The sequence below is a fragment of the Furipterus horrens genome, unplaced genomic scaffold (assembly GCF_987537825.1).
Source record: "Furipterus horrens unplaced genomic scaffold, mFurHor1.1.pri manual_scaffold_2, whole genome shotgun sequence".
Lineage (NCBI taxonomy): Eukaryota > Metazoa > Chordata > Mammalia > Chiroptera > Furipteridae > Furipterus > Furipterus horrens.
In genome coordinates, this window is record NW_028327172.1 from 209,027,786 (window position 1) to 209,040,160 (window position 12,375).

At 33.4% G+C, this 12,375-nt stretch overlaps 1 protein-coding gene across 9 annotated transcripts in view; it reads left to right on the forward strand.

Annotated features, from left to right (window-relative positions):
* The window catches only part of LCORL (ligand dependent nuclear receptor corepressor like), a 126,220-nt gene that overhangs the window by 85,875 nt on the left and 27,970 nt on the right, over positions 1-12,375 (forward strand). For all 9 annotated transcript variants that reach the window (XM_090267033.1, XM_090267034.1, XM_090267028.1 and 6 more), the window contains exon 5: positions 1,928-2,179. In XM_090267033.1, the coding sequence (XP_090123159.1) occupies positions 1,928-2,179 (252 nt within the window). The remainder of the gene's footprint in view (positions 1-1,927; positions 2,180-12,375) is intronic.

A 12,375-nucleotide genomic window follows, 5' to 3' on the forward strand; every position in this document is an offset into this window, starting at 1 on the left:
GCATCTTTTTGTTTCTCTTTGTTATTTTCACTCTAACTTGAAAGCTAACATTTATCACTGTTAAAATGCCAAGTATTTTATCTGCAATCTCATATAACCTTAAAATGTGCTGTGAGCAAGCCCTATTATGATTTTTCAAGATTCTGTTATCATTTCCATTTTTATGAACAGAGAAACTCAAAGATGGGGGGGATATATAGTTGGCCTTAAGTTCATAAATATGGCTAAGATCCCACTCTATAAGCTAAGTTTCCCCCCCACCCCAGTAGCCCCAAACCAACAGTGCCCCTCTTTCCCACTGGGTTCAGAGAATAAATGTAAAAGCTAAAAGTTACTTGTTTCAATAGGCCCACAGTCCCTGTTCTCAGATGTTTCTTCAAAATTTAAAACTTTATTTTAATAGAGGTAATATAATGGAGATGTTTATTATGTAACTTCTCCAGCAGATGCAAAACAGCACCCTGTGATAAAATATATTGATATTTCCACAGGGACCATGTCATCTTAGGTCACATTTTGCACCAAATGTGGGTGTGGTCATAGTGACGGTGTTGGTTGCTTCTTCTCACCTCCAAATAGTATGTTTTCAAACCCTCTTGCATTTTAGAATTAAGGGTCTATAGCAATAAATGCCAGTTCCAAGACTTGCCTTCATATGTCTTAGACAAATTTTCCAGCTAATAGTGGCCCCCTCTAACTAAAGAAACTTACCCTTCAGTCTCAGACAGCCCCAGATCAGTGCCGACCTATTCACATAACATTGATCTGCCTGGGTAATGGTTGAGGCATTTAAAGAGCAAAGAACTAGTATCTCAAGAAGGGGGACCACTTCTTGGAAAAAGTATGGAGCCTAACCAAGTATGCTTAGTCATCCTTTCCAATTTACCTGCTGTTCTACCTCTGAAGGAGCAGAGTAAATAAAAGCATTGGATTGAGACCAGAAATGTGTGTGACAAGCTACCACCAACCCCACTCTGCAATGCCAGAACTCTTTATCACCATTATATAACTGTTTATAACTGGTCTGTCCTTATTCCACAACATTCACTAGAAAATCATTCGATTGTTTTGACTTCTTGTACAAGTTTGAAGTATAATTGTATATCACTGCCGACCTTCATTATAGTTGCAGCTGATCAACATGTTTGGGGATCAAGGATTGATTAAGAGCTTTAATAATGATATTGCCATTTTTATAGGAGAATACTAGTAGATGCTTGCTGAAATCTTTAGGAGTGAAATGCCATAATTTTACAATTCACTTTTAGTGGTTCTGGAAACCAAAAAAAAAAAGTTAAAGCAAATGTGGCAGAATACTAGCAATTCTTGGATCTTGGTTAAGGCTATCTGTGTAATTGTACCATGCTTTATTTTATTCTTTGTGATTGAAATTTCTCAACATAAAAAGTTGAAGAAAAAATGACATTTGGTAATGACATCCATATATGAAATACATTTGACAGAACTGAAAATTTTAATGGTAATTAACAGTTATGAGAATTCAGATGTTTTCTTTAATACTTAATGTATGCACTTTTGTATTTAAGTTAAAATTGCTTGATAGTATATATACAATTTATGTTCACATACTAAGTTTTAATATCTAGTAGATTACATTTGAATCAAAACTAAAAAAGAAAAGACATAAAACTGAACTATGTCAAATTTCTTATCTGAAGTTTAGTTTGTGGCCAAAAATGTTTATTTTTAAGAAGTGATTAAATATGCCAAGTTTAGGGTTGATATTTATCGTAATGCTAATTAAACATACAAAGTTTCTATTGCTAAGTCTTAAAACCATAGATAATTATGAAATGATGCTAAAAAGACTTCTGAAATCATTGATTTTAATAAAAATAAGGTAAGTTTAAATATTGGTATTTTGCATTTCATTTTTTAATGCTTATTATATTTATTTCTTCTCTAGATCTTCCTCAGAACTGTGATCCTAACATTCCCCTAGTTGCTCAGGAATTAATGAAAAAGATGATACGTCAGTTTGCAATTGAGTATATTTCAAAAAGTGGTAAAATTCAAGAAAATAGAAATGGTTCGATTGGACCAAGTCTAATATATAAAAATATCCAAATGAATCAAGCAGAAAACTCCCTTCAGGAAGAGCAGGAAGGCCCCTTAGACCTCACTGTGAATCGAATGCAAGAACAAAGTACTCAGCAAGGTAAGACTTTTTCTGTTTGTGTAATACATAATTTTATGTTTTAATATTCTTAAGTATATGTAACCTTATATTTATAGACAAATTTTAGAAATAATATTACTTGTAATGAGCCTATGTGATACGGACTAGTGAGAAGTGCTAAATTAGAGTTTGTGTATTGCTTTTGACTTCTGTTTATAAAAGAAATTTGAGTTGCTCTCAGGCTCTTTTCACAATGAAGTGTATGGTGATAGAATCCTAACACACAACTTAAAAGCAAAGTATACATGCAAAGAGATATATATGATTAAAAATTATTTTTTTAAATGTAGAGCTGAGAACACTTATTGGGCAATCGCTGTTCAGTTTTTTACACTTAGATGAAAAATAAAAAGAAATAGATGATTTATCTTCCATTGTTAATGTAACAGGGGAAAAATAAAAGTTAATATAAGTGATAAATATAATGTAATCATGTAGTTAACTATATAGAGATTCATTTTTCATAGGAGCCTGAAGGATGAGAGCGATGTTGAACTTATCTAATATTTAAGTGAATGAAAAGCCATAATTTACAGAGCAAAGGAAGGAAGAATCTTTTAAGTACTTGTGGAGGATGCCAAATAATTGTTTGACTTGAGAAGATAGAACAAGTAACTTTTGTTAAAACAAGTTTGGGATATTATTGTCAGTTCTTGAAGCCAGAAAAATATTACCAGCATTATGTTTGCTATCTGAAGGCAATGTGGTATTTGGGGCTCTAAAGAAAAGTACACTAGTCATTGTTTAAAGGAAATAGTCTTTTCAGTGTGTAAAACAGATTAAAATTGAGAGGGAGCTGAAATATGGAAATAACTATTTTTTAAATTTTGAATTAGTGTATGTGATATATTAGGTTTTATGACAAAAAATGTCAAAGATGACTTTAATATAAGGCTTAAGGAAAAATATATTGGCACATAAAGTTTGGAAATTAGAAAGCGTAGGATTTTTGTTTGTTTGTTTGTTTTGCTTTTCTGTGTTTCACATCCTCTTATATCTGTTCTCCTTTGTGGAAGGCAGTTTAGTTTTCTAAAGAGACTAAAACATAGGCTTTTGTCTCCATAAGTTACTTGAACAAGTAGCTTTATTGGAGCTTTAATTTCCTCGTCATTATTTGGCAGTAGTAATAGCAAACTCATTGGAGCAATGTGAAAAGTTAAACATAAAGGAACCAACTCATAAAATACCCAAGCACTAGTCTCCCCATACTTTCTACCTCTTGTTCCTTACGGAAGATAAGCCTTAGAAGTAGTCTGGTCATGATCTGTGAATTTTTGTATGGCTGTTAAACTGAAATGGAACTGTGAACTTTCTCTGAATGGCCCAATGAATAGAATTAGGATTACAAGCTAGAAGTTAAGATAGAAATAGATTTCAGGTCCATAAAAGAAAGAATATTTCTAAGAATCAGACAATTCTTAAAGTTTAAATGGGGAAATGATTCCCTGGTTGCCTTGTCATTAATTAGAAGTATTTAAAAGCATTAGATGAGTGATAGGATAGATGAAATTTTAGAAGTTAAATTCCAATTTTGATATTCTCTGATTCTGTGAATTTAAATGGTAAGGCAGACCCAAGTGTATGTAGAAAACAAGTAATGTAAATTACTTACATTACTCTGATGGCCTAGGGAAAGTGCACAAATATGTATGTGAACATTCTTAGCCTGGAAAGAGTAGTGATAGAGGATATAAGTCTATACTTCAGTGTTCTTGATTATTTTAATTTTGAGGGATGACTTATCATATATGATTTTATTACTTCAGGATAGGAATCATTTAGTCTAACGTGACTTGTAATGTTGAGAGCAAAAGAGAGACTGATAATAGATGAGGCTTAAAAAAAATAGGTAGAGACCAGATTATGAGAAAGCCCTATAGGATATATTTAAACTTTTGACTTTTCTTAGAAGCACCGAAAGCTACTAGATTGCTTTAAGCACAGAGTAATAAAGTCAGATTTTCTTTGAGATAAACCATACTTCTGTGATACAGGTTGATAGGCTCTAACTTTGCCTACTGTGCTTATCAAATTATTTAAATAAAAAATTGAGCACATATCCTTTGATGCATTTGTTTGTGTATGTGTGTGTTTGTATATTTATACATACTAATACTTTATACATACTCACCGTACCACAAATTAAGTTTTTTAAGGTTGAAATAAAGATGTCATAAGCATTTTTTAATGTCATGCTAATCATGTCACTGTTACTATCTTATTGGACAATATAGACTGCGAGAGTATCATTAGTAACAATAGAAGGTATAAATCCTTATTTCAAATGGTTTTCTTAAGAACTTTTTAAAAATTGGGCCTAATTTCTCTCTTCTTACCTTATAGTATAATTAATAAAGTACTCATACTAATAGAAACAATGTTTGTTTTGCCTTTGTTGCTACTCCTTACATTTTCCATATTATTCTCTATAATTTTTAACAGTACTCCTTTAAGTCAGTTCATTTTGTGAGTTACTTTAGTTAAATTAGATAACATAATCTGTAAATCCAATAGATTATCCGTAAGTTATTCATATAATTTTTATTAGATTATCTAACCTATAAATCTATAAAATTATCAACCCCAAGTAGTTTTATAGGTTACTTTATATAACTTTAAAGTAACAGATAATTGCTATGAATCACAGACTATTTAAAAAGAATAGAAAACAAATATTGGTACAGTCTTTATACCAAAACCAAAGGTAGCAAAAGAAAGAAAGTTTGCAAACCAGTCTTACAAACATAAGTGCAGAAGTTGTAAATAAATATTAGCAGATTGAATATAGTGAAGTATAAAATCATGATAAATAATGACTAGGGAGGCACAGATTATCTTTAATTTGAAAAACCTTTATGATTTTCTACATTACCAGAAAAAGAAAAACCATATCATTATCATAGATACAGAAAAAAAAATCTTAAAAAGCTGACACATTTATGATAAGAAAGGCTTATCAAACAAAGAATATATGACCACTTTCACTACCAGAAACATCATAACCTAATGATTTAAAAGTAATGGAGAAGACAAAAACACACACTATTACCAATTTTTGACATTTTATGGGAGGTCTGGACTCATAACATGATGAGAAAAATAGAAATATGAAAGTAAGCTATATTAAGCAATCAGATATAAGGAAAGAATGCTCAATATTATCGTCCCTTATAAGCAATGTGATTGTGCATGTAGAAAACAAAAAAATATTTACATAAACTTTTAGAACTGGTGAAAAAGTTCAGAAAAGATACTACTCATAAGATCAGTATATATTACTACATATCAGCAACCACCCAGTTAGAAGATACATTTAAAAAAAAATCTCATCTACAATAACAATAAAAGTAGGGAAAAAAGACATTAAAACACCTAAGCATTAAACTAATAAACTATTTAAGACCTTACGGAGAAATCATAAAACTTGATTAAATGGCATAAATAAAGACTCTGAATAAGGGCTTATATTTTAAATGAATGGGAAGACTAAAAGATGTCAAGTCATTTTTAATACACTTACAAATTCAGTGTCATTCCAGTCAAAATTTTGATGGGGTTTATTGTGAAAAATGACTTACCAAGCCTAAAATTTATGAACAATACTTAAAGAGCCAAGAGTAACTTTTAAGTCAAAGGTGGTAAAAGGCTTACTCTAAAATGTCTGAAGACTTTTTTAGTGCAGTAATTAAAGCAGGTTGCAGTTGGCCATATATAAATCAGGAGAACAGATTAGAATGTCCAGAAACTCTCCAAACATTAGTGGAATATTGGTATAAGACAAAAATGTCATTATGAATTAGGGAAAGATGACTTATTCAGTAAAAAAAAAAAGAAAAAAGATCCCTACCTCACACCACTCACCAAAGTAATTCCACTTCACTTAAAGGGCTAAATGTGAAAAGAAAAACTAAAAGTTAGAAAAGATTTAGAATGGTATCTTAATGAACTCAAAATAAGGAAGAATTTCTTAACATGCAAAATTACCAGTCCATACAACAATTTTGTAAATTTGATTATACTAAAAAAAAAATTGACTGTTATAAAAGTATGAATGAAGTGATAAGTTCAAGCCTCAAATTGGGAGACAGTATTTACAACTGATATAAGTGGCACCTTTCACCTAACAAAACAAAACTACAGTCAGTGGGAAAAACGCAGCTCCATAAAATAATAGGCATAAATAGTTGTCATAAAACAGATTAATCAACTAACCAAAGAAAAATAGGCTCACAATATTATCCTTCCCAGTCTCTATTCCAACATAAAGTTCTTTTATTCTAGAATAAGAGATAGTAATTGAACATCTGATTAACAATAAACTTGCAAAAAATTTTGACAGCTCGTATTTTCAAAACATCTACTCTTTATATTTTCTTCATCTGCAACAATATTTCACTTTATAGTGCTGCAGATATCTATAGAAACTATTACGACACATCTCGAAGAGTTCTCTTTTTTATGGTAGCCTTTAGGCTGCTTTTTCCCATCTGTAATAATATGAGGTTTGTCTCTTACTTACTAGTGCTGTAAATATTTGTTGAAATTATTATGTCTCTCTAAACCTCTGTTTTCCATGCAAAATCTTTTTAGCTTCTTTAATTCTTCATAAGTCAGCTTCCATAGTCTTCGTTTTCTTTTTCTATCTTTTACACACTCTGAACTGACATAAAACATAGTTGCCCTGAGCGAATAATTTTCATTTGCCTCTCCATTGTACTTTCTAACAAGGTGTTTCAATATTAGAGATAGTTCTTTTTGTACTTTTGTTTTTGCAGATTTGTACAAATACTCCAAATCTCAGAAACTGGAAGGAAGGAAGTCATGCATTTTGTGCAAATGATTCTTTTTTGTCCTGGTACACTTAAGTTTAAAAAAAAGGTAGAAATATCATTGGCATATCAAAAAAAATTTTTTAATTCCAATTTTAATCTGGGGCTAAGGTAAAAACTTCTCCTTAATTATAAAGCACAGGAAGAAATTTGCAACTTAGGGACCTTTATCATTATCATGGCAATCATGAAGATTTACCAGTCTCGTACAGAACAAGATCAAATGTGGGCAGACAAAACAGCAGCACTTCGTCGGCCTTGTTGCTGTCGTTTTCTTCCATGAGGTCCAGTGAATATCCTAGTAGAGCTTCATTATAGTACATTTCTGGCTTCATTGTAATTGTTCCCATGCTTCTTTCCCCACTGTAATGTACTCTTGTATCCCCAGTGCATGTATTGGGTTAAAAATCTTCACTATTTTCAAATGGTAATGACAAAATGAGATTTAATCATTGGATTTATGCTCTTTTAGCATTGAAATATTTTATTTTAAATGTTTTGGTTGGAAAATACCCTAAAATATTATTACACTTTCTTAAACAACATATGTAATATTAAGTACTAAGATGAAGATTAATTATTGCACTTCCTCATAAAGACTTGACATTTTTAGAATTATTTTCCCTTAATCTAATTGGTAACAGATAAGTAGAAATTGTTTTAAAGAATTTTTCCTTCACATTGCTATGGCTATAGTATGCCAGTCATTTTCTAGGCACAAAGGATACAATAGAGAACACAACCGAAAATGTTCCTGCCCTCTGGGTCTTACATTCTGCTGGGGTAGACAGAAAAAAGATAAACAAATCAGTAGAAAAATAACTTCACAAGATGATAAGATCTGTAATGGAAATAAAACTCTGACAGCAAGGAGTAATAACAACAGCAGGCAGGAGGATGTTTACTACGTTGGAATAAATGATCAGGCAAAGTCTCTGAGAAGGTGGTTTATCCAATCTACAACCAATAAATGGAAGCAATTTGTGTTTATTTTTAGGAGCATTTAAATATACAGAAAAATACAGCATAATAATCTTATTCCTATCATCCAGAACTGTCTCATCCTTTCATTTATTCTTGGAAGCAGCCACCAGTAATATACCTATTTATGTATCAATAAGCAAAATAGTTTTGTGTGCTTTAAAAATGTTTGTAATGCATACTAAAGGCACTGTTGTTGATTTAGTCCTGCTACATTTCCTACTCATCAGGTTAGAAAAAATTAAAAATCTCAATACCAAGTGTTGTCAAGGATATAGGTAATTTGGTAATATCTACTAAATTTCTAATAAATATCTACGAAATATATACATACCCTGTTGTCTGGTACTTCCACTTCAGGGTGTATATCTAAGAAAAATTCTTATACACGAGAAGGCATTTAGAAGGATTTTTATTTCAGCATTGTTTGTAGTTGTGAAAAACTAAAACAACCTAGGTACCTACCAATGCTAAGTAAAGTTGTCTCCCTTTCTCGGTCTTCTACTTACTGAGTATTGTCCTAGAGCAGCGATTGTCAACCTTTTCATCCATGGCGCACATAAACTAATTACTAAAATTCTGCAGCACACCAAAAAATAGGTATAATTTTGATTCATTCACACCAGACAGCTGTTGTTATGTTGACTGTTATAATTTCTTATATTTGACAGTCTAAGGGAAAAGAGTACCCCTGACTAAATAGTCAGGTATTGCATGTTTTAAAAATTCTGTAGCACACCAGCGTGCCATAGCACACCAGTTGAAAATTGCTGCCCTAAAGCATTTAGCCTAATAAGTGCTTAGTTTTTATTCATCAAGTTAATTATTAGTACTTTGGAAATATGTACACAAAAAACAATCCAGTTATGATGTGGTAGCTCCACAGCAAAGGAGTGATGCCGATACATGTAGTTAGTCGCCGTTTAGCTAGATGTAAATCATCGGCAGGAACGATAAAATGCCCTTCCTCTCCCACTCCTGATCTTCCTTTTTCTAACCCTTCATTCCGAGCTGTCTCTCCCCCTCTTTGTTTTGTTTTTCTAAATTGTACAGTCATAGCGTGATTCGTTACCCCTTTTCTAGTTCCTGAGCTACAGCCCTTTTTTTTAAAGAGTTTATTTATTTTCAGAGAGAGGGGAAGGGAGGGAGAAAGAAAGGGAGAGAAACATCAGTTGGTTTCCTCTCACACACCCCCAACTGGGGACGGGACCTGGCCTGCAAACCAAGCATGTGCCTTGACCAGGAATCAAACTAGCAACCTTTCGGTTCATAGGCTGCTGCTCAATCCACTGAGCTACAGCCTTTATGAAGGAAAATGGAATTACGATATCAGGAAAATATAGATAATAATATTCCTCTTGAAAAGTGAGATTTTCTATAGATAATTAAAATTTCTATAAAAATCCTTTACATGTGTATCTATATATCTTGTATTCACTACATCACTGTTCATTGATTAAAGAATTTTACTGTGTGGCAGAAATATGTTGAAGAAGTGTATTTTCCATTTTCACTGACAATTTAATATGTTTCTTTAGTTAACATACTTTTAGAGCAAAATTTCTAACATGGGCAACCTAAGTATGGAGAAGGGGGAAAAAAGATAAAAGTATTTCTCACCTGGGTCACTGTTTAGAGTTCCTGAGGAAAAGGAATCCGGCGTATAGGCCTCATTTGGGTAGCTCTCTTAAAGATGGAACAGGGCTGCTCTCAAGCTCATCCTACCTGTAACCAGGGCTGTGTGTGGCTGTCAACCCAGAAGTCAATGAGTGGTCCAAAAAGGACAAGAATACCTTTATTGCCCTGGCTAGGAGGCTAAATGTCCTTGTTTGCATAGTTAATGTAAAGGGGAGAGAGGAGGGGTTTGCAGCACCTCCTCATTTCTGGTTTGTAGAATAATTGACTTTAAATCGACCATATTAAGTCTAGAAGAGTTTAGAATTGGAGATTTTTTTATTAATTCATTCTGAAGCATCGACTAGGAATAACAGATGAATAGAAAGTGTGTTTGACATGCTACAAACTACATGAAACACGAGCACAATCAAAACTAGTGAATTGAATGATAAATCTGAATATGGATTAGGTAATCATTTTTTGGAGGAGGTAGTCTTATAAGGTCTTGAAATAGTAAAATTGTAATTGCTGAAGAAGAAAAATGGGCTAGTAAGAGAGAAGACAACATTTCTTTAAAATTTAGTAGGTTATAGCACTCTACTATTTATGAAGTAAAAATGAAAAAGATAAGACTTCTGACCTTGAACAATTCGGTCTTATGGAAGAAAAAGATAGGTAAGTCAATAATTACATGAGAATGTCATAAGTGTTATAGGGTACTGTTGACTCAAGGGGGACAGTAATCAGCCTCCACTTGGGATCTCAGTCTTTAAAGAGAGTAGGAGTTGGACAAGTTGAGAAGGTAGAAAAACCATTCCAGGCAGAGGGAACCATGCACTGCAGTTTGAGAGACCTGACACCACATAGCATGTTTGAGGAACTACAGCTGGTTAGATACACAGGAAGTATGAGTTGGAGACTAAGCATAAACGAGAGCATGATAACTTCATGTAACAATTTTTTGAGAGTTTATTTTCTGAGAGAGGGGAAGGGAGGGAGAAAGAGAGGGAGAGAAACATCGATGTGAGAAGGAAACATCAGTTGGTTTCCCCTCGCACACCCCCAACTAGGGACGGGACCTAAGCATAAACGAGGGCGTGGTAACTTCATGTAACAATTTTTTAAGGTACAATGTCCCATATACTTTGTTTACCTGTCCATTTTCCCCTTTTACCATTTTTAATTTTTAATCCTCACCCAAGGATATTTTTTATTAATGATTTTAGAAAGAGAGGAAGGGAGAATCATCAGTGTGAGAGAAACACCGATCAGTTTCCTCCTGTATGCGCCCTGACTGGGGATTGAACCCACAGCCTTTTGGTGTAAGAGATGATAGTCTAACCAACTGAGCCACCTAGCCAGGACTCCTTTTAATCTAGGCATTCTAACCTCTAGTCATACTGATTTTATTCCAGTTCTTCAAAATTCTATTCAGCAAATAGTTATTGAACACATACTGTGTCCTAGGCACTATTCTAGGCAGTTGGGACACATCAGTGAGTAAAATAGACATGGGTTCTGCCTTCACATATAGTTCATAGCCTGGTCGCTAATGCTGGTAATTATATAAGCAACTAGAATACAGCCTACTAAATGCTAAATAGTATAGTAAGTGTTGCAGGAATAGGAACCTAGGGTAATGATGATCAACCAAGCCCAAGTTGTACCTGAATGACTAAATGATGAGTAAGATTTGAGGAGAATTAGGACGAGTGTGGGGATAGACGGAGGAGAAGATTAGGAGTCTTCTGGGCAGAAGAAACTAACTGAAAGCGTGAAAGTCCAGAGACGAGAAATAGCAGAGCACTTTCCCACCCGTAGGCCCTTGCAGTCCATCCTCCCACAGCAGATTGGTGCTTTAAAAGCAAATGATAATTGTGCCAGTCTTACCATCAGAATTCTCCAGTGGTTTCTTGTCTCTCTCAAAATATAAGTAAGATTTCTTACCATGGCCTACAAGGCCCAATATGATTTGACTTTCTACAATATTTTTCTCATCTCACTCAGCCTGACTTACCTACTCCAGCCATCCTGACCTCTTTGCTGTTCTTCAAACATTCCAGACATGATTTCATACCACAGCCTTTGCACTTTTTCCCCCCGGAAGCTTTCCCCAGGTAATCAGCTTGGTTAGTACCCTCACTTTGTTCAAGTCAAAGAGCCAATTACTGATAACACTCAATAAAATAGCAACCTCTTTGGTCTACCCTCCACACTCTTATCAGCTTACTCTGCTTTGTTTTTCTTAAGGAGCTCTTATCAATGTAAAATATGTTGGGGGTGATGGTGGTGGTGTATGACTTATTTCACTACATCTTAAGGACCATGAGAATAGGTACTTCATAGGTCATTTCTACTACTGTTCTCCAAATTCTTGGAATAGTGCTTTGCACATAGTAAGCACTCAAAATTATTATTGAATTATACATAGTAGGTCATGGGTGGGACATTTTCCTTTTTTTTTTTTTTTTTGTGCCTTGCCAGGGCACTTAAGTGTTACAAAGATTTATATGGCAACAGTAAAACCCACTTGATTTTTTTAAAAGTATTTTTTAGTATATTTTTAAGCATATATTTTCTTATGATTCCTTTCTTACAGCTTAAATTTTTAATTTTTTAGCTGTCAGTAAAGATATAGTATTATAACAGTATTATAATATACTGATGTGTTTTATCTTTTTATTCGTTTTTTAAAAAGAGAAAAGGAAGGAGAGGGAGGGAGAATGGGGGAGAGAAACAGAAATAGAG